At 52.0% G+C, this 22,585-nt stretch overlaps 2 protein-coding genes across 51 annotated transcripts in view; one reads left to right on the top strand and one right to left on the bottom strand.

Moving 5' to 3' along the window:
- Positions 1-2,094, bottom strand: part of CELF4 (CUGBP Elav-like family member 4) — a 288,626-nt gene extending 286,532 nt beyond the window's left edge. For 13 of the 50 annotated variants that reach the window (XM_082699085.1, XM_082699108.1, XM_082699088.1 and 10 more), the window contains exon 1: positions 1,498-2,088. In XM_082699085.1, coding sequence (XP_082555211.1) covers positions 1,498-1,783 — 286 coding nt within the window. In that variant the 5' untranslated portion in view covers positions 1,784-2,088. Of the gene's footprint in view, positions 1-1,497 lie in introns of all 50 variants that reach the window. The other 37 variants (XM_082699101.1, XM_082699123.1, XM_082699084.1 and 34 more) reach the window with 8 other exon arrangements.
- A 438-nt stretch (positions 2,095-2,532) lies between these two features.
- Positions 2,533-22,585, top strand: part of LOC309848136 (uncharacterized protein) — a 439,793-nt gene continuing 419,740 nt past the window's right edge. Inside the window, exons 1-2 of the mRNA XM_082699331.1 lie at positions 2,533-2,631; positions 3,784-4,231. The gene's annotated coding sequence lies outside the window, so the exon portion shown is untranslated. The remainder of the gene's footprint in view (positions 2,632-3,783; positions 4,232-22,585) is intronic.

The raw sequence follows: 22,585 nt of genomic DNA, 5'->3' as shown, positions 1-22,585 counted from the left end.
GAGTTTGGAGCTCTGCTTAGTATTCGGATGAAGGGAGGGCTGGAGGAGGGAGGGAGGTTGTGATAGTGAAAACCACTGCTGCTCAGAGAGCCAGACAGCTCTGCGCTCTGCACCTAATGTGCTGGAGGATCAGCTCTGTTCATAGCCCATTTGTGGCCAAGGATGAGGCTGCTCTCTCTGTGTGGGTGGGTGTGCGTGTGCGTGTGTGTGTTTTCATCTTTAAAATCACCAGCTCTAACACAGCATCTTCAGTGGCTCTCCACACTACTGTTTATTAAAAATGGAATGTCCATACACATCCCTTACAACTTCCTTAGCCCGGTGCTCCTTCCCTGCCTGACGATCAATCTCTCTCAGAAAGCATTTAACTTGCCCACACAGCTCCAGCCTGGATTAATCCCCACTGCACATCCTATACATTACTGTTAGGGAGCGGAGCACTGGGCTAATTTCGTCACCCACCAGCCACCCACACACGTTCTACAACTGAACACGTTTGGGGATCTGCCTTAAAGATAATAAAACAAGGAGAAAACAGGCAGGCTGCAGACAATTCTCATGACCACTTTCCTAAAAAGTTGCTGGGTTTTAATTCTTTGATTATTCTGTGTCCCCCTCCCCCAAGCACTCACTAGCAATGATTGCTTCAAGGGAGAGCAATAATGTACTATAAACCTCTCTGCATGGTGAGTTTGGGATAATTTAGGCTACACCCTTCAAAAGGCATATCTTGCCCACACAGATTTTTGTTCCCCAAAAGCTCCGCTTTCCTGGGAAGGGGATCATCATTCAGGCTTCCCCGACCCCCCCACTCTATCCAGGGGATGGCTGGTTCCTTGCTAAATCTTGCCTTAGGTTTTGTCCCTCCTTCCTTCAAACATCAAACACCCCCTCCCCCACCACTCACACCACAACCGGATTATTGAGGCACATAGCTCGACAGGGAGAGTTTACTGTTAAATTGATAGCAAAATAAAAATATCTCTCTGAATTTGTCACCTCTCTTCTTTTTAGACGGCTGAGCTCCTGCTATTCTGGCCCCGAGCGGAGAAGGAGGAGATCATCTCCTCTTAATATTTTCAGCACCACGGCGATGGACAGCACCCTCGGTCCCTGGCCCGCTGAGCGTCCGCCAGTCTGCTCAGCGTCCCGGGCTTGGCCGGTGCAGCGGTCCCCGTCCCAATCTTTCAAGTCGCTGCGCCCAAAAATCCAAGCCCCGTTTCCCCTCGATCCTCTCTCTCTTTCTCTCCATATTCTGCTTCCGCTGCTCTCCCCACCGCACCGCTTCTATCAGCTCCTCGCCCAAAACCCAGCTTTGCCCCAGCGAACAGCTCCCCACGCACCCCAGTCCTGGGTCTCTGCTGCCCGAGCGCCTCCCTCCTCGGCGTCCGCCCGAGGCTCCCTCTCGCGCCGTCTCCCGCTCGTCCGTCGCCGGCCGGCTGGCCGGCCCGCCCGCTCCTTCTCCCCGGCAAAGTTGGGAGGGAAAGGTGCACTCACCTTTGTGCATGCCTGTGAACCTGTCCTTCAGAACCGTAAGCTCGTAGATCTTGCCGAACTCCTCGAAGAGGGGCTTGAGGTCCTTCTCATCCAGGTTGCGGGGGATCTGCCCAATGAACAGCTTGATGGCATCGTGGTCCTTCATGGGAATGGTCGACGGGTTCCCCGGGCTGTGGCTTAATCCGTTCATGTGCCCGGCGCTGCCCGGGCTGCTGCCGAGCCCGTTGGTACTGAGGCTCGCGTTGTCAGCCTGTCCGTTTGCTAACGTGGCCATCTTTATATACATAGAGAAAATCTTCTTTCCTTTTATTCTTTCTCGCTCGCACTCTCTCGCTCTTCTCCCTCGCAAGCTCGCTCGCGCTCACACACGCACACGCATACACACACTCGGGTTCTCTCCCCCTCGGTTTCTCTACACCTCGCTCTCCTCTCGCTCTCTGCTCTCTCTCTTTCTCCTCTCTTCTCTCGCTCGCTCGCGCTCGCGCTCTCTCTCTCCTCTCCCCGCTCTCTCTCTCCCTCCCTCTCTCCTCTCTCTCTCCCTCTCTCTTTCTCTCTCTCTCTTTTTCGGCCTGATCTGATTTTTTTCTTTTTCCCCCCCCTTTCCTTTTTTTCTTTTTCCCCCCCTTTTCTCTCTTTGCTTTTTTCCCCTTTTTTTCTTTCTTTCTTTTTTCTTTTCTTTTCTTTTCTTTCTTTCTTTCTTTCCTTTTTTTTTTTTTTTTTAAATATATTGAACAGACAGGATCTCTGTCCTTTCCGTTTAAACAGGCTGGACCGGTTCAAGTTCCCAGTCAGACCAGGGGTGGGGGAGGCGAGTGAGCGCGCGCGGAGGAGGGGGGCACTGGGCCCGGAGAGGGCGAGACGAAGGGGGGGGCTCCCGCGCGGCGGCGGGCGGCGGCCGGGAGCAGGACGGCGTGGGGCGGCGCCGGCCCCGCCGCGCCTCCCCCGTCGGCGGCCCCGGCGAGCGGTGGTGGTACAGTCCGAGACAGCCCCCGGCTATAAATAGCGCCAGGCGCATGGCTCTTCGGGAGGCGCTGAGATTCCGGGCCCGGCGGCCGCGGAGAGCGGGTGCCCGTTAGGAACGGGGCTGCTGGCCTCTTCTTTGCCTTTTGGGGGTTCCTTTTGTAATAGCAGCAGGTGCAACTTTTTGTATTTTTAAAACATTGATTTTCATTTTCGTGTGGGTATGTCGGGGTGGGGGGAGCGTTATGCACCGAGCTGCGCTCTATTAGGGCGCCAGGCGGGCGAAGCAAAGGCAGGGATGGCGGGCGGGGCGGCGGCGAAGGCGGCGGCGGAGGTGGAATGGGCGCTTTTTTCTCCCATCTGCTTCCCTTTATTTATTTATTTAGACTAGAAAAAGCGAGTCGGCTTGGAGGGAGTCCGCCCAGCGATCCGAGTGCGCATTGATCAGTGTCGAGAGAAAAAAAGCTACATAAATATATATTATGTGGATAAATCTATGGACAAGAGCTCTCTCGCGCGCGCTCTTTCTCTCCGTGTCTCTGCTTTTTTCCTCCTCGAGTCCCCAACCTGCCAGAGCAGTCCCAAATCTTCGCCTTCTCGCACGGCATCTACCGCCAGCCGAGCCACCTGGGAGGTCCGGGCTGGGCAGCAGTTGGGCCTCGCTGGGGGGACGGGGCGTAGAGATTTGGGGCCCGACCCTTGTCCCAGCCCGCCTGGAAGGCTGGAGGTGGGTGTTTCCGTCCCGGACGGCCTCCCCCGGCCCCGAAGCGCGGCGACTGGTCCGGCAGGCGGCTGGCGGGAGGAAGGTAGGAGCCGGGTGCCTCGGCCCGCTCGCCCGCCGTGGAAGGAGACAGGCTCTGGGTGCCCTGCCGGGTCGGTGAGCCAGAGCGAGGGACGGGCTTAATTTTGCCCTCGTCTGCTTTACTGGTTCAAATTGAAATTTTTTTCTTAATCCACTATCAAAGAAATATCCCCCCCCCCCATCGCTATCCGGGCTGCGACCGGACCCAGACTCGCGCGGCGTGCGCTGCCCCCGCGGGTTTCGTGGGCAGCGCCTCCCTCTCCAGAAGTGCGAGGCTGGGAGTCGCGTCTGCGGGCTGGAGCAGAGGGTCCGGTCGCCCAGCCCGACTTTGCTGGGTTCCCCACCGGGCCCGCAGGGGCCAAAACCTCGGCTTCGCGGGAGAGGGAGTGGCTGGCGCGGGAGCCCGGTCCAAGCAACCCCGCCTTTGGGGGCGAATGCTGGTGGTGAACTTGGGTTGGGAGAGCAGATTTTCATTTTAATGATATTTACCTGCTCCTCATCCTCTCCCACATTTGCTTTTCCAGGGCAGCCTCTTCTCCACGGCTTCAGAAGCCAGGCAAATTAAAATAACGCGCCCGCTCCCCCGCGAGTTGCGGGGGCAGAGCTGCTGGCCGGACCCTGTCCGGACCCCCTCCGGCCCCCTTCGGGTGTTCTGGGTCTCTCTTTTCTTGCCCTCGGATTACATGACGTTATTAGACAGTACGTTTTAAATTTTACTTAAAGAAATGAGACCCCATCCGCCTGAAAACCGAGACCAAGCCCGTTTGGTACAACCACAACGCGGAGCTCTCCAGCGCCAGGAGGAGGCCCGAGGAGGGCCCGAGGTTCGCAGCCCCAGGCCCCGAGCCCACCTGGGACACCTCTCCCTGAGGATCCAGGGCGAGTGACCAAACAGCAAGTACAATTCTGAGAACTGTGGAACTTCATCCTTTCATTTTAAGATTCTCCTGTCTTTTCTTGTTGGAATCGTGTGTAAGTATAGTTGATTCATAACTCGGTTCTGGGCTTACATTATTCAGTGTTATACGATGGCCTAAGAATCGCACACGTTGATGGAATCGAACAGAAACTCACACATAGAGCCTATCCGCAGTGTAGCAAGCAGTGCGCTTGGTGTGCCTGTGAAGTGCTGGACTAGGGAGGCAGGCATGGCCCTGGTAGGTACACAGAGGGCTTGAGCTGGGGGTTTGGAGGTGTGTGCCTATCTCTCCTCAGGACTGTGGGTCCTTGTGTGATGTGGTGAGGATGTGTACATAGACCCTGTTTGTATCCACACTCTGCCTGTGTGTGTGTGTGTGTGTGTGTGTGTGTGTGTGTGTACCAGGCTGAGACCTCCTCCTCCTCTTTCCCTCAGGGCACATCAGTAGATGCCAATATCTTTGTCCAAAATATCTCCTCTAACATCATCTTGTGGTGCTGGCACTTACCTCCTAGGTTCTCACAATGGAGTGGGATCTATTTTCTGCCCTAACAGGAGTGGAGGAGACTAATTCCTCCTTGAGGTCTTTCTCCCCCTGCCCCCCAAGTCCTTAAAGACCCAGCTAGGTCTGGGGGATGAGGAGGGAGTGAGCTGGGGTCCAGGGCTGGGAAAGGGGGAGCCTGCACAGGGGAGGGCAGCTGTGGTTTATCTTCCACTTCTTCCTGCCCCCACCCCAGCCCCGCCCCAGTCCCAGTAAATTATTCACAGGTGTTTCATTATTCATATTATTATTAATAATAATAGCCAATACATAAATAAAAGCAGTCCCTGGGCAGGAGTGAGTGGGAGAGTGGAGTTGTTAATGGAAGGGGGCATCTGGTTATTCCGATGCCTGGGCTCAGCTCCCTCCAGGGCAGGACCTCTGCTCCAGGGCAGGACACCCAAGCCTTCTCCCAGTGTCTCTCCACATGTGGCCCCAAAGCTGTGGAAAGCTCCTTCTTCCCTAGGGAGGGAAGGTACCTCACCCTCCCCTCTCTCCCACCTGAGGATGGCTTATTTTGGATTTGGACTGTCTCTCCTTAGGGGGCATAATATGGACTTCAAGGCTCGGCTTTCTGACCCCTATGTGCTGAAATGCCCCACCAGTCCCCACATTGCTGGGGCCAGGCAACCAGGACACCAGGCCCCATGTAACTGAGCTACCTACCCTGTGTAAACAGCGGCAGAAGCAGCTCGGCCAAGGCATTGATCTCTTAAAGGCGCAGAGCTTGAATCTCTTAGGCTCCTACTGCTTTGGCACAGCAGAGTATTGGGGATAAAACAGCATGGACAGGTGTCTCCAACTAATGTAATAAAGAAACAGGACCCTAGAGATAACAATAAGGAACGTGGTTAGGTTTCCTCATTGGTATCCTTGCCCTGATATTCTAGAAAGGCTTAAGCTATTTTTTTTTTTTTTAACCTTAGATCATCAAAGAGAAATGTAACTAGGGAAAGATGGGGGCAAAGTATTACTCACTGTGACATTTAAACAGATTTCAAACTTTTTCTTCAAGTGCCACTTCATGGCCACAATGATTCCCTCTACTGAAAGGGAGAAGGCCGGCAAATGGAAGTGGGAGCTGGAACAATCGCTTCTCATTTGCTCTCTGTGTTTGGGGTTTACATTTTTGTTGCTGATTCATCTCTGGGGATGTCAGGAAGCCCTGTGTGGTGGGGCTCTTAGCTCAGATGGTGTAGTTTACCATTGCCTCCTGCTCCTGGCTTCCTTATGCTCCTCCCCCTCAAGGGAGGAGGAAGCCCTCCTTGTCTTCAGCTTCCCTTTCCTGAAGCCACCATGCCTCTCCTCCCCTTTGGCACCCGCTGAACCACATTATGCAGCCCTGGCCATGGCCCCATACACCAAGGCTTGCTGTGGCTGTCCTGCCTGTGAATCTTCTCTCTCCATCTAGATTGTGAACTGCTGGAGGGTGGAGGGCAGGAAGGAACCTGGTATCTGGCCCCTCCTTCCTCTCTCCAGGCAATCTTGGCAGACATGAGCACACAAGAGGTGCTCAGGATGGAGTTTCTAGCCACCTATGGCTAATCTGACTGTGGGGTAGGGGGCGATGCTGTATTCATTCACCTGGGCCCTAAAGATGGGGAGCTGCAGCAACCCAGGCAGACACCCAGGAGTTCAGAGCCCAAGATGAGAACACCCACACAGCAGTGTGGCTCCCAAGGCCACAAAGCTGGGCTCGAGGCATCAGCACCCAGTGATTTTTGCATTCAGCCAGCCCTTCCAGTCTCCCACTGGAAGCAGCAGAGAAAGGGCAGGACTGTGAAGAACCCACTCTCTAGTTAGAGAGACCAAAGTCATACCAACGGAGGATCCCCAGAACAGCAACAGATGGTTAGTCTTCCAGGCCTGAGGAGTTCCACACGTGAGAAAACAGAACGAACCAAGTTGTGTGGGATAATCCGTGATGGGGGGCAGCCACCTTGAGGAAGGAGGGTCTCTTGTGAAGGCAAGGGGCAGAAGGTGGTGGCCAGAGAGCTGGGTGATGGCCTGGCATGAGGGCTAAGAAGGCAAGAAGCAGCTGGTTCTCCAAGCCTATGTTCAGAACAAGCTGAAAACAGAGCTGCGTTCTGTTTGCCTGAGGTTCTCTAAACGGAGACAGGAGAGCGGAGCACCAGCCAAGGGACTCTGTGGAAGGACTGCTTTGTTCAGACCTGCAGAGGGTAATGAGGGGAGGCTGTAGACAGAACCCCACTTGCCCTCTGCAGGGAGCTGCTGCCTGGTTTGGGCAAAGAGGTTGACTCAGAGAGGAGCAACCACACAAGTGTGTAAGCCTACTGAGGGGCAGAGCAGGAGATGCTGGTGGTGTGTGTCATGGGACCCAAGAGAAACTGAGCTTGTGTGGGCAGCGGCACCCTGGGAAGGCTCCATGGTGGACAGAACTCTGATCTGGCCCTGTAGGAAGAGGAGGTCTGCTTAGGGAGGGAGGAGGGAGGTTGAGACAGCGGGTGAAGTTGCCAGGTCTGGTATGTGCAGTGGGCCCTGAGTGATGGTGGAAAGATAGAAGCTTCTAGAGGGGGGTCCTGTGTGGAAGTAGGTAGGGTGGGGAAGATGTGGCTTTGAAAGCAGCCTTAGAAGTCTGTTTCTAGTCTTCTCCACAAGTTTAGGACTTCTGTGTCCTTGAATAATTTGGGAATGTTTAGTGATACAAGAAGCACTAATTGAGGTGTGAAGGCAGAGGAAAACCATCCCTACTTTCTCTCAGTTAACATTAGCAGCCTCCTGCCAGCAAGAGAAGACAATTGAAGGGCTCCCTTGTCCTGTCCCTGGCCAACAACAGACCTGGCCAGGGAAACAAGCCCATGGAAGGGGAAGAGAGTGGAATTAGGATGCCATGTGTTTTGGGAAACCCAGAGACTCCCCAGAAGGGCGTGGGCTGCCTCCTCCAGCTCAGAAAATGCCAGGGCTGGCAAGAGAGGGGCCTCTGGGCTCCCTCCCTTGCTGGTTGAATCCCAGGGACATGTGGTCGTGGTCTTATGGGGGTTCCTGGGCTCTGGGCCAGAGTGGGTGAGAGTAGTTTTTGGGAGTCTCAAGGCCTTCGGTCCGCATGGAACTGCCCTGTTCTTCACATGGGAACATGGTCCTGTTCTAGGCTCCTATGCCAACCGGGGCTTTGCCTCACTTTTGCTGAGGGCAGGTGGGAAACAGAAAGGCAGCCCAAGAAGCACAATAGAGGGATCTGGATTCCTGTAGCCCAGACATCCTGCATGTGGGGGGGAGGGCAGAAGGGACCCCAGTCGTTGCTTTCCTGGGCTCAGCTTTCTCCTCCATAAAATTGAGACCCTGGTCCTTTCTTCCACCCACCTTTCTTTCCTCACATCACATCCAAGAAGTCGAGACAGCGCCGTGTCTGTGAGGCTGACTCATGTAAAAAATTCAGGGGAGAGCAGGCACTGAGGGTCATAAGGGGCCATACCAGAGGGTAGATACAATTAACTTGTTTCACTGAAGGGTTAGGACTTTACTCCTTTTTCCCAAAGAATTCACATGTTTTCCAAGGAGCCCTGGCCAGGCAGCCCTCAGTCCCACGGAGCAGGTGCTTATGGCTGCATTTAGGGAAAGCTGGCAGAGCCAGATTCCTTGGCCTCACATCCTGCCTCTCCCCGAGTCCTAGCTCTGTGACCTTGGGCAGGTAATTTAATCTCTTTGTGGCTCAGTTTCCTCATTTGTAAAAGAGGAAGAGGAATAGAACCTACTCCATAGAGTTGTCCTGGGGATTAAATCCTGCCTGTACTAGGTAAAGTGCTTGGATCAATGTTGGCCCAGCCAGGACCTTGGGACATCACTCCCTGAGGCCCTCTCTGGGTCTGAGCGGCAGCTGAGGCTCCTCCCACAGCAGACGGAGGAGGCGGGGCGGCCCCTCCCGCTGCCCCCCCTCCCCGCCCCTGCTTCGATGCTTCGTGGGTGTCCGCACTGGCCACAGGGCAGTTTCTCCCCGGGCTCCTGGGGACCGAAAGCCTTCCCCGAGGGCGAGGCCCGCATCACGGCCTCTTCTTCCGGCCTCCCCTAAGTGCTGGCTGCGGGCGCTCCGCAACCTCTTCTTACCTGAGAGGTATTGCCGCAGCAAGTCCTTTTAATTGTGATGTTTTACTAATTAGTTTTTAATTATGTTAATTTATTGTACATGAGCCCTGAGGTTTTCAGACACTGGGCTCACTTTAGAAACTGGAATAGTAAGTTGTATTTATCACACACACAATGCTGTGGATAAATGTCACTTTCTCGTGGCCATGATTTCTCTGATAATGTGGCTGAAAACAGGGCTTCTATTCGGGCTTTTAAATATTAATTTTCCCCCTGCAGCCGGCCACACCCCCCACCCCGTCAAGTCCTTCAGACAGTGTTGGGGTTAAAACTCAGCGTCCACAGGCTGTGCAGGGGACATGATGGAGTGAGGTGGCTTGGTGGTACAGGAGGACCCCGGCTGGGTAGGGGCTCTGCAGGATAGTTAGACCGGGGGGATATTCTCAGGGTTGTTATGGGGGAGGGGGCTCAGACTCACCCACCTGGGTGGACACCACCCCCCCACTCCCACCCCGTACACCACCCAGCAGCAGGGTACTGACAAGAGCATGGCGGGGTGCCTGTGTCTAGGTCTGCCAGGGAGCGGGGAGGAGAAGCTGGTGATGAAAATGGAGAGGGCACGTGGGCAGTCAGAGTGGGCCCTGAAGGCCACGGAAGTAGGTAGGCTTTTGTTCCAGGGCTGGCTGGTAGCACTGGGGGTGGGGGGAGGCTTACAGCAGGGCGGGCTCACAGGGAAGTCACAGAAAGGGGACTCACTGCCCATAGGCTGACCAGTTGCTGGGGATAACAGGGGAGAGTGTAATCAGAGGCACAAGCCTGGGACAAAAAAGTCACCTGGGTATTTATGGAGGATGGCTGAGAAGGGAGAAATTACCCCCAACACACACACACATGTGCCAGACCGGAGGGGCACTGTCTTGGGCCCATTTTCCAAAGATCATTTCTACATTCAAAGGATGAAGGTTTGCTGCCATTGGTAACATTTAAAGAAGATGCCACCGTTTTTAAAGAACCACTCCCTTCCGCAAATAATTTCCAGATGGTAGCCTTCTTTTAATAAGTTTGAAGTGTTTATGCAAAGTTGTGTATATATGTCTATATATACAAAGACATATATATATATATATATATATATATATGCTCTGGTCTCTTACTAAATAGACATATTAATATACATTTTGCTTGAAAAGAAAATTTAAAGAAATACAGTCTGGGCATTTAATGCTTTAAAATATGTATATGAGACTTAAGTTGCTGTACTGTTTGTACATAGGTGCATAGCTGCATGCAACGTTGATAGGAAGAGTTTGAGCTTTAAACCAGCCAGATCTTTACTTGCCAGCAATGTAAGTCATGATTTCCAAGGCTCAGTTTCCTCATCTGAGACACGGGCATAATAACAGTGCATATGACTGTCATGGAGAGATAATAAATTATTGAAATAGGTAATACTTAGTGCCTGCCACATAATAGGTGCCCAGTAAATGTTGGCTATGATTATTAAGAGTGTGTTCATTCCCAAGTAAACTAAGTATCTCCTTTCCAGGTATAAAGATAAGCTGTAGCAGAAAATAGCATTTAAAATATGTGTAACAGGAGATGGAGAATTTTCTTTCTTTCTTTCTCTCTCTCTTTCTTTCTTTAAAGATTTTATTTATTTATTTGAGAGAGAGACACACAGCAAGAGAGAGAACACAAGCAGTGGGGAGTGGGAGAGGGAGAGGGAGAAGCAGGTTTCCCAACGCGGCGCTCAATCCCGGGATCCTGGGGTCATGATCTGAGCCGAAGGCAGAGGCTTAACCCACTGAGCCACCCAGGCGCCCCAACATGGAGAATTTTCTAAGGAAGAGGGCAGTTTAGGTTTCTCCTCAGTGGTCCTCCCACTGCATTGAGGGGAGAGGAATCTAAGTCTCTGTTTGTGGGTGCCATGCTGTATGAAAGTGTTTTGGGGAAAACGCCCATGTCAGGGAGGGGCCCCATGACTTTCCCTCAACATGGCCACTCAGTGGTGCTCATCTACGTTCAGATTTAGAAAGGGCCCCTCATGGTAGCGAGGACCTAGTACCTTCCCTACATTGTCAGGGAGCCTGTACTCCTACACCTGCCTGCCCAGACACATGGGAGGCTCCCACATAGGTCTGTGTGACCACCACCCCCTCCCCCACTCCCCCTTCCTGGGAAGGGGAAGGGTGGGCAAACTCTGTGACTCATTCTCTGGCTCTGTGCCCTCTCGCTGAGTCACAATGTAATTGATCCCTCCCTGCGCCAGGTTTCTCTCTCATGTGACCCAGAGCAGGGTCATTTCCAGACCAGGGCTGGGGAGGCCTGGCTGGGGAGAGGCAATCCCGGCAGGGAGGGGCAGACTGTCAGAAACTGAAGATGGCCCTGAGCCTCGTGCCTGACTCTCCTGGTTATCCAACAAAGTGCTGTGTTTGTAAGAGTCAGGGGTCGGTCTACCAGTCACCCACCATATGTATTCTGTCATTGACCTCTGTCGCTGTCCCCATTAGGGAAGGGCTGTCTCTATTAAAATCATGCCAGTGGGAGATCATGGAGGTCTCTGGGCACCTCCTTGAAATGCTGATGGGATTCGTGCTTCTGGGATGAGGGTGGTCGTTCTTATTTCTAAACTGGGTCATGGGTTTAGAGAAGCTGAGAAGTGGGAGGAAGGAGGATGGGGATGCGTGATCCCTGTTGGAGGGGGGCATCACCCCTTGGGGCTCAATTTCATGCCATCCTTTGCCCAGAAAGAGAGGAACCACTTCTCATCCTGGTGAAATGGGAAACTCTGGCTGGCAGGGCTTGAATTGCAAACACTGGCCTGGAGGCAGAAGGCAGACCAGGGGTCAGCTGGGCAAGGTCTTCTCTAATAGACAGATCTGGGCTGTGGTGGACAGGCCCCTCTCCAGCACCATCACACAGGCCTTGATATGGACAGCATCACTGTCTCACCTTGGACATGTCATGTAACCCCTCTTGGTATCCTCAATAGGCATCGAATTCTTTTTTGAAGCCAGAGAGGTCCCCAGTGAATGTATAAGTCTCTAAGAAATAGGCAATCCTCTTGTGAAAAACTTGCCTCCCTCTCACCTCCCTGTCCCTGGCTCTTGTCCTGACCTGTGAGATGGCATCCACTTTGAGATCTATGCCCGCTTCCGGTCTCTGTGACCGGGTCCAGTCCCAGTTCTGAGATGATTCCTGCTCTACTTCTGCGAGCAGGGTCAGGGTGACAGGGTTTCATGTCAGGTGGCACTTCTGTGGCCGTCAAGCAACAGACGGCTCTCATCCAGGCTCTGATGGGACTCAGGCAAGACTTGTGTGTGTGCCCCTGAGTCACCTGCGTCCCCTCTCTGGACCTCATTCTCTGATTTATGAGATGGGGATGGTAATCCGGGCTCTGTACACCTTTTGGGGAGTGGGGGGATCAGAGGCAGGGGTGGAATGGCTTCCCGGAGGGCAGTGTGTTGATGCTGTCGATGTGTTCCTTCCACACCCTCCCTGTTCCTGCCTCTGCACAGTCCCGACCTCAGAGTAGCCCCGCGAACAGAAAGAACCGCCTAGTTCTCACATCCATCCTCCTCCTCCTGATTATTTCTCCCAATCACACTTAATAGCCGCCTGGCTTTTGGCTGCAGCCCGGTATATAATAACCTGCAATTATTGTCCACTTAAGCTGTCCCCAGGGCCTTGTCTGCTGCGCTGCCCAGGCCCGCACCGCCAGCCTGCTGATTTCCCTGTCAGAGTCATGGCCAATGGGAAGGAAGCCCCTGAAGGGCCAGACTGACAACCTGTTTGGCAGGGCTGCCGCCTCTCCAGCTACATCTTCAGAGATGGGGCCTCGGAGGCAGCCCATGCCCACCACAGCCTCACCCAGGCTGGGTGCCCTGCTTTCCTGGGACCTGGCTCTCTGGGCTGCCTGCAGTCCTCCTCCACCCCGTCGGCCCCCACGCAAGCACTGTCTCATGTCAGCATCTGCGACCTTGCTACCCTTACCTGACACTCCTGGCTGCTTCCTACAGCCCAACTCCTTTACAGACTCTGTTCCTTCTCAGTTCTTTCTCCCTGCACCCTTATAATGGAGGCCTTGGCTCTTTACACGCCAGGCTGCCGAAGATCAGAGAGGTTAGGTATCTTTCCTGGGATCACACAGCCAGGCAGGGACAGAACAAAATTCCGAATCAGGTTGGCTGATTGCACAGCTCACTGAGTCCTCATGTGGTGCCGTGGTTGGCTTTCTGTTCATCGCAAGCCCAATCTTGCTACGGTGGCTCTGCTGGGTGCCTGCTCCTCTCAAAAGTCATCTCCACCACAGTGGTAGCACTGGTCCCAGCACTCAGAATGTGTGCTGCCCTGGAGTTGCAGCAGGTACCCTCCATCCCAGGAGGGCTCCTCACGAATTGCTGGCCTGCCCCTCCTCTGTCACACTGATTCACAAAGCACTGCTGTGGGCAGATTGGACACAGCCAAGTCTCTCCTTCCCTACCTGGCCTCGTACTCCCCTGAGCCTCCCTCCTAGAGCTCCTGACAAGGTCCTCACCCATCTGTACAGTAAACATTTGCATTATCTCTCTGGCTCCAGCTGGACCCGGTCGAGGTGACTGCGATGCTGACGGCAGTGACAAATGTCGATCCCTAGGCCATGAAGGACCTGCAGGGCCCTTGCTGCCATTGGGAGATGGCAGAGTCTGAGCACGTTCGTATTTGCACTCCGTCCTGAATCTATTAATTAAATGACCAGAGGGACAAAAGAAGGTATCCAGACCCTAAGTGAGGACCTTTATCTTAAGTGCCGGACATCCTGATGTGTGTCTGTGGGTTGGTCGGCGAGCATGTGTGCGTGTGTGCGGGCGTCTGTAGGCTCAAGAGCACATTGGTGACGATGGGCTGTGTAGCCTGGCAGGGCCTGGGGCGAGTAGACTCAGGACTCTCCTGACTGCCAGGCTGGAGGGACCCTGGGCCTGAGAGCTGAAAGGCTTTGATGGTCCTTGTGTCCAGAGGGCCTGCCTGGCTGCTATGCCCCTGGCAGGTGCACTGGGCCCTGGCTGTCGGTGGAGGAGGACAGGAAGGCCTGTTGCTCAGTCTTTGTCGAGTCCACTCATCTGCCTAGGCCCTGGGCTGAATCTTCCTCCCCAGACTTGCTCAGGGACACTTCCGTTCCCCGTCCAGGCTCCCTTATACTTTGCCTGAATGTTCCTCACACCTGCTTGCCTATTTCAATGCTTTGTCTGGGAAATAGGTTCTCAGCAAGAAGAACTGTTGGGAGGCAGTTTTTGGGTAGCCGGAGGCCTTCTCTGGTCCCCCAGACCTCACAGGCTAAGTCTGAGGCTGGCCTGACCGTGAACTGCCATGAGGGCTGTGTGGAACCTCAGGAAGGAGCCAGGCTTCCTCTCCTGTGCCACCGTAGAGTCATCGGTTCAGAGGGATGCAGCAGGCCTTCTGTCTTGACCTTCATCCAGCCGCCCTGGTGCAGGGACCCTCCCCCCATCCCATGCTGCCCACATGGGATGCCCACAGCCACGCTGCCTCTCCGTGGCCGCTCCCAGCCCTGCCCTGACTCGCAGGCTGGAAATGCCCCTGCCAGCTGGTTGTCAGTCCCCGGCTGAGACCTCTCAGGAGAGGCTGAGAAGGGATGCGCAGGCAGGGAGAGGGCAGGTAAGGAGGGCGGCCAGAACCAGCCATGCCAGCTGCCACCTGCTGCGGTCTTTGGTGACTTAACACTAAGAGGGCCAAGCATACCATGGTCTTAATTTTCTCTGCCATTTTACTCTCCTGCCCCCAGGCCCTGTCTTTCCTGTGCCAAGGGGACAGAAAGATTTCAAGCATGCTTGGTAAAGGCCACTCCGTCTCTTTTCAGGGTAATGCAGCCTTGTGTGGGCAAATCTTCCATCTTTGGGGAGGCTTTTCTCCCCATCTCACCTCCAGCTGAGGTGAGGGGAGCTTGTACCCCTCGTGGGGAAAAGGGGGCCTGGGGTTGTCCTTGTGCTGTCATCTAGGGTTTTAATGGACTCCCCGGGGTCTGCCTGCCGTGATCTCCACCCTGGAATCCCAGAGTGGGAGTTGGTAGGTTTCCCTGCCCTTGAGGCCCCAGCCGACATCAGGGTCACCGGGAGTCTGAATCTCAGGTCCTCCTAAAAAACCCACCTGCCTCCTTCTCCTTCTGTGTTTCTCACCCCAGATGTCAACCAGAGAGCTTCTGGAATTTTCCCCTCTCTCAGATGGGTAGAATGGACAGGGAACGAATTGATGAAATTCATGTAAATTCATCTTTCTGCCTGAGCCCACTCTCCTTTTACCCCTCTGGGTAGTAGCCCCAGGCTGCCCGGAGCCACTGGAAGATGGCCCTATAGCCCCAGTCTGTCCCTCTATGAGCGCAGCCCAGAAACCTAGTGCCGCTGTATATTAGCAGAGCAGCAAGACAGCCAGGGCCCTCAGAACCTACAGTGAAGTCAGGTTCCGCCGAGCTGGCTTAAAACATTTCTAATACAAAAAACCCAAATACCTCCCTCCGGGGTTGCTTTTAAAACCAGTTTTGATCATTGGGAGAGTAAATCCTGAGCTACTTAGGAAGCTTGACAATCGAAAATGATTCATTTGTCAAATATTCAGGTTAGTAGAGATTTAGTCTTTCCTGGTAGGTAGGAGAGGTGTGACCGCAAACCGGTCTGACAGGTTCTATGTGAAATGTTCCCACGCCTGGAGCTCGGCACCCCCGAGCACCCACCCTCCTGTGGCGCGCACACGTGTGTGTCAGCGTGTGCGTGCACGTGTTTGTCGGGGACACACGTGTGAGTGCGTCTTCCTCGTTGGGGTTTATTATATTCTCTTTGTGCTGCTAATGCTTTTGGCCTCTGGGGGTGCTATATTTATATATATACAGATGTAGAATTCGAGAAACACAGGATTTTCAGCCTGAAAGGAACCTTAAGCACCTTCTGATCCACTTTTCTCATTTTACACAATTAACGTCCAAAGAGGCAAAGTGACTTGCTTAAGGGGCACATACAGAACCCTGGTCTCTGTCTCTCCCTCCTGGGCATATGCCCACTCCTCTTAGTAAGTAGGAGGTGGCTTAGTAGTAAGAGACGGTTATTTCCTCACTGTTCAGCACTCTTTGTCCCCCTACCCCCCCCCCCCCCGTCCCTTTGACCGTCTGTCTGTCTTTTCCCTCTCCCCTCCCTGCTCTGTGTTCCTGAGCTAGAAGCTGAGGCTATCACGGGCAGTGAGCAGAGAGGCTGGCTCCCAGGACGGATGCCTCAGCAGCTGGCCAGGCCAGGGCCCACCCCCTAACTGGGGGAAGTGGAGTCTCAGCGTGTTCCCCTCTTCCGTGTCAGCCAGGAGCCTGGGGGAGCAATGCCTCAGTCCTTGGGGAAGGTGCTGAGGAAGGAGGGTGGGTTGGCCCCACTGTTACACAATCTGTTTTCAGCCTGATCCTTTTTTCCTGGCTCCCTCCTGGGAGGAAGGGGGGGGATGACATTATGCTGGGGAGCGAATGGGTTACCTCCCTGTCTTTCCTCCCTCCTGAGTCCTTTTCTCTAGCCTGAGCCACGTGGTCTCCAGTTCAGATACCCCATTTGGGAAAAATGTATGCACTCCTAGCCTCCAAGAGACACAGGAAAAAGATCCCTTTCTACTGCTGACATCCTGATGCCAAAGCCTGGCTCCCAATCCTTAGCAGACTCTGTGGAAATGACTGTTTTGAAGTCTCATTCCCCAGAGAGGCACGAATCTCAGATTTGGACTAGATCTTAGGGGTCATTCCCTTACTCCCTTACACCCATTGCAGGACTCTGTCCTCAAGCATCCTGACAGCTCTCAGGTGTGCCTAACCACTTTCAGCGACAGGCCAGTTCCTTTATTTAAAAAAAAAAAAAAAAAGATTTATTTGTTTGAGAGGGAGAGAGTTGGGGTGGGGACAGGGGCAGAGGGAGAGAAATCCTCCTGGAACCGACTTCCCCACTGAGCACGGAGCCTGCTGCTGGACCCTGAGAGCGTGCTGGACCTGAGTCAGAGACTCAGCCAGCTGAGCCCCGCAGGGGCCCCAGGCTAGTTCCTTTAAGAAGTCCTGCCCTTGGGATGCCTGGTGGCTCAGTCTGTTAAGCGGTTGCCTTTGGCTTGTGATCTCAGGGTCCTGAGATCCAGCCCCTGGTTCCCTGCTCAGCTGGGAGTCTGTTTTCCCCCTTCTTGCTCTGACCCTCCCCCTGCACCTGCTCTCTCTTTCTCTCTCTCTCAAATGAATAGTAACATCTTTAAAAAAAGAGAGAGAGAGAGAGAAGTCCTGCCCTCATGCACGATGCAGCCTTCCTTCCTTCTTGTCCTCATCAAAGGTCTTGAAATAGGTGGTGGTTACCCCGGCTTTCACTGCTTCTTTGTTTTTCACTTGTTCTGTAACGCTCTTAGATCTGATGTTGCCTCTCCCACTTTACTAAAAGCGCTCTCACTAAAGTCATGGGTAGCTTCCTTGGCCAAAACCAGTGGCTATTTCTTTAGTGTTTGTCTTATATTATTAACTAATTCTTTGTGAGATTGTCTTTCTCTTTCAAGAAACACATTGTGTCTCTTTTTTTTATTTTTAAAGATTTCACTTATTTATTTGAGAGACAGAGAGAGCATGGGCTGGGGGGAGGATGCAGAGGGAGAGAAAGAAGAAGACCTCCCTGCCAAGCAGAAAGCCCCGCCCAAGGCTCAATCCAAGAACCCTGAGATCAAGCCCCCGGTGGAAGGCGGATGCCCAGTCGATGGAACCACCCAGGTGCCTCCACATCCTGTCTCTTTGATCACCTTCTACTTCCCACTAGTCTCCTCAACTGTCCAGTCCTTAAATGTTGGGGCTACCCTGGTCATGTCCTCTATTTTTTCTTTTCTATATGCTTTGCTGTCTCTTAGGGCCACCACATTCTTGCACAGTTTAGTAATCCCATCACTCACTGATGGTCCCATGAACATGTCCAGTTCCCTCTGCCCTACTGAGCTTCAACCCCTTATTTACAACATCTAGAGGTTTCTTTCTGTCAGAAGACCCTCAGACTCAGGGATTTTTCTCTTCTCGTGAGGAAAAAAAAAAAAATCTCTCCCACCTGAAGTCCCTATTTTGGTTAGCGCTACGTCAACTACCCAGTCATCTCAGCCAGGATGTGAATCATTCCTGACCATATCCTCTCCCTCGTCCTGCAGATGCCTTTGGTCACCAAGTCCTGCCAGCTCTACTGCAGCTTTGCCTCCTCCCGACCAGATCCTCATTTTGTCCTGCTTCCACTATTGCCACAGTCTTCTAAATGGTCTCCTCGCATTGGCCTTGCCTTCTTTGGCCCACATGTACTTCACTCAGTAGCCAGAATAAGCTTTCTGAAACATAGAACTGGTCATGCCAATCCCCTTCTCAAAAACCTTCAATGGCTGGGGCGCCTGGGTGGCTCAGTGGGTTAGAGCCTCTGCCTTTGGCTTGGGTCGTGATCCCAGGGTCTTGGGATTGAGCTATGCATTGGGCTCTCTGCTCGGCGGGGAGCCTGCTTCCCCCTCCGCCGCCCCCCCCCCCCGCCTGCCTCCCCGCTTACTTGTGATCTCTGTCTGTCAAATAAATAAATAAAATCTTTAAAAAAAATAAAAATAAAAACTTTCAATGCCCCCCCCCCCCCATCTCCAGAATAGAGCCCAATCTCATTGTCTGGGTATTCCAAGAGCCTCCTAACTCACCCTGTCTTCTCTGCTTCCCCTTCTAGGCCTGTCGTCTGTCACCTCCCCCTTCACCCTTGTCCTGGGTCCCTAGCCCTAGGTTGTACCAGTCTCATTCTCACTCTTTGTGCTCTTGTCAAGTTCTCCAGATGCCCGAGGTCTCTCTTGCTTGGGGCCTCTATCACACTGCTCCTTGTCCTGGAAACACCAGTCTTTCTTTCTTTATGTGGCTAACTGAGGCCCAGTTTTCACATCTTCCCTGAACACCATTGCTTTAGGAAGGTCTTACTTGCCTGACCTCACAGACTAAGGTTACCCATTGTGTACTTACACGATACTCTGTGTTTGCAGCCATCTGTATGATTGTCACTATTTTTTTAAATAAGATTTTATTTATTCATCTGTGAGAGAGAGAGAGAGAGAGAACACAGCAGGGGGAGCGGCAGAGGGAGAGGGAGAAGCTCCCTCCTTGCTCAGCAGGGAGCCCAATGCAGGATTTGATCCCAGGATCCTGGAATCATGACTTGAGCCGAAGGCAGACACTTAGCTGACTGAGCCACCCAGGTGTCCCAATTGTCACTAGTTAACTAATTACGGGGTTGATTCTTCCTCTCTCCCTAGCTCCAGGAGACGCTAAACTCCTTGAGGGTGTGACTGTGCCTTTCCTGCCCAGTTCTCCACCCCAAAGCCTGGTACCCTGTGTATACAGTTGTCTGATTGGATGATGGGAGGGCTTCAGATATGTCCGTCTGAGTAAGATCTTGATCCTGAAGTGGGCAGTAGGGACAGAAGATTGTCCCCACTAGAATGGTGGTTGGTGAGATATTGAGTTTCAGGAAGGTTAGCTGGGGAGCTGCATGCAGGATGGGGTGGAGGCAGGTGGTTTCAGGGACCAGGGGGGCTGGCAACAGTACAGCCGTGAGGGGCAGTTCTAAAATGAGTGACTTTCCCTCTCCCATCCCATATGCTTCTGATGGAGAGTCCAAGAGACAGAGTCAATTCGTGCATAATTGAAAATGAACAGAATCCAGGAATGGGCTTATAATAAGCTCAGCACACAACTGTGAAATGACCTTACCTTCTTGTGGGAAGGTTTTCTCCCACTTTCTTTTCTTTCCAAATATGTTCTCATTTCATTCCTTGGCCCCCATCGCCTCCTCTTCCAAGGGTGGAATCCAGAAGAGGATGTTCTCTGTTTAGAATAGCGTTCCTACTGGATTGGCTGCTGATTTGTTAATATTATATTGTTATCCTCCACAATACATATGCAACTTTCAGATATCACATCTGGAGGCTTCTACCCCAGAGAAGAATAAAATTGCTGCTGAAAGTGTCCAAAAAGTGTCTGCATTTCTGAGTTTCAGACCAGCTAAATTGGCAGCTTTTTCCGGCTCTGATTTCTGTGATGGGAACAAGGAGCACCATCTCATGGCTCTCTGTCCCCTGGCCCACGCTCTCCAGCCCAGGGATAAGTTAGAGGCTGCTTTCTGCTCTTTGTTATCCTGGGTTCTGCCCCATCTCTCTAAAGCAATCTTATAAATCATTGATGAGAATACTTCTATTTTTGTCTTAAATATCCTAGCCAAGAAAGCCTATGAATACTTTCCAAATCAAGGGCTGGCATTGCATGATGCTTCCTCATTGATGGCAGCCCCATTTCATTGTTTTTTTCACTTCTTGGCTCTTTATCCATGTCAGCAATGCCAACTTTCAGCTTGGGGGTGGGGCCTGACCCTGGTGCGGCAACCTCTGTGGCCTCCCTTTTTGGGGCAGAATCTCCTTTTCCCCCCTTGTTCTCCATAACCAACCCCCTCTCCCAGGCCTCCATCTTAAACCTTTAAACCTCAAAATACTATAAATTATGACTGGTGTTTATTCTCAATAAGGACTCCTCCTTATGTCCGTCCTGCCTCTGGAAGCACTGCCCTTCCATCCTGATTGTCATTTACTCTGTACATACAAATTCAATTCGCTTGAATATCAACCTACATTTGAAGGCATGAATTTATAGCATGAAAAAGACCCTTTCCTGTAGTGTCTTCCAAACTCCATCAGTCTGTAAGAACCATGTTTCTCTCATTCACTATATTCTGGACCTGACACATGGTAAGCACTCAACAAATATTTGTTGAATAATGAATAGGGGAATTAATGAATAAATGAAAGACCTAAAGGATTAGATTCCCGATACACTGGAGCTCCTCCATCCCTTAAAACCATCTGGACCTGACACTCTAAGATGGTTAATACAGGGTTTACTGAGGCTCATTATTAGTCTCTACTGATCAAGTAGTATGGTTCAAATGCATCTTTCATGATTGCCCTCAATTTGTTCAGGTTTCTCTTTTACTTTGGTTTTTCCTTAGCATTCATGAAAATAATTTATATTAGATGTCCCTTACCTATGCATTGCTTAGTTGGGTTCCTTCATCGGAGTAAGTCTTGTATTCCTGACCAGAGCAGGAACACCTGGAGGAAGGAACTATTATCTAACTTCATAGCCCAACTGCAGGACTCGATACAGTGGGTGGTTAATGAATGGTTTCCAACTAGCTGGTGGAATGAATGGGTCCTAAGCGTGACATCCACTTTTATTTTTAATGTTAGAAATTAGAGGCTAAACCCAAGAGGGAATGCATACTATATTCTCAATCCACTTTAGCATGACTTGCATAGCATCTCTGATAGCACAAAGTGTTATGGATTCACAAGGTTGGTTTCATTGTGTAGGTACATAATAGGAAAAATGTTAGGTAAATCAAAATTAGCCAGGAAATCACTGAGTGATTTCCATTATGTCTTTGCAATACTTAGATCCTTTAGAGAAGCCATTCCTTGATATTTTGATGATTGCTTCAATAACATCCATTCTTTGTGTGACTTCCATGCCAATGGAAAGTGATGATCCAGAAACTCTGGAAATGTCCATCAGTCCAATATAGATCAGACTGAAGCTCACCAGGATCAACAATGGAGCTTCTTGCCATCAGTGCCATACTTCCTGCCCCTAAGGAGCTTATGGGGTGGGGGGAGACAGATATACACCTGGAGCTCAAAACCAAATGTTGTAAATATTTGAGCACATAGAGTACGATGTAGGTTACTTCTTATCGGGAGAATGATGAACATCTCGTGCTGAAGTCATCATTTATACCAAGTTTTGAAAGAGAGGTCTAGTCTTACAAGCTAAGACTGTGCCTAGTTTCTAGTAGGTGCTCCTCAAATGCATGTGGGCAGCCTGAGAGAAGACAGTGGTGTTCCATCTAGGAGGACAGAAAGAGTGAGAAACAGCAGAACAAGGAGAGCAAGGCTCATCTGGGGATGTAGTGAGTCATGTTCTAGGCCCACAGCTGAAGCCTGGGTTGTCTGAGCCAGTAACTGGCATGGCTCAGGTTGGTTGCTTGGAGGCTGGGTATGGAAGTCCTCGAGTTGAGCTGAGGATTTTAAGCTTCAGTTGGAAGGCAATGGGAGTCCCCGAATGTGTTGGAGCAGGTCTGGGTTGGGCTTCAGTGAGGTTAGGTTGCATTGGTGAGAGGGCTGTGTTGGCATGGAAGAGGCTGGGAACAGGGGAATCCTTATGAGGCAATTACAGATGACTTGGGGGAGAGGGCCTAAGCAGTGTCATGAACCCAACAGTGACTGTGGCAAAGGGGTTTTGTGAAAGCAGAATCTGCAGGACTGGGAGCTGCCTTCATGGGCAGCTCATCCTGACAGACTCTCCTCTCCTCTTCCTCTCCAGTTGCGCTTCCTCCTGTCCCTTAGCATCACTTCCTTCAGGAGTCCGACACCTATACCTCTCACCCCACAGAGAGGCTCTTGCTTAAGGGGAGAGTTGACTTTGGGCATGTATGTGTGGATGTTAATTTATTAAGACTCCTTTTGATTTATAATTAGTTATTTAATGCTTTCCTGTGGTCCAAAAGGATTTGAGGAAGATTGAGTGGATGTATATAAACAAATTTTCCAGCCAAATGGGGCCTGCAGATTATGCCTGATTTCTCGTTTGACAGCACAGTTGAGAGTAAGAGCTTTGGGGTAGGTAGATGAGCGGGTTTAACTCCTGACTCTTGCAGTGGCAAGCTAAGTGACTGTCAGCAAGTTACTTGTCTGCTCTGAGTCTCAGGGTCTGTATCTGCAGAGATAAAGATATGCCCAG

This window comes from Mustela nivalis (genome assembly GCF_964662115.1).
Source record: "Mustela nivalis genome assembly, chromosome: 14".
Taxonomy (NCBI): domain Eukaryota; kingdom Metazoa; phylum Chordata; class Mammalia; order Carnivora; family Mustelidae; genus Mustela; species Mustela nivalis.
This window is presented reverse-complemented; position numbering and strand designations above follow the sequence as displayed.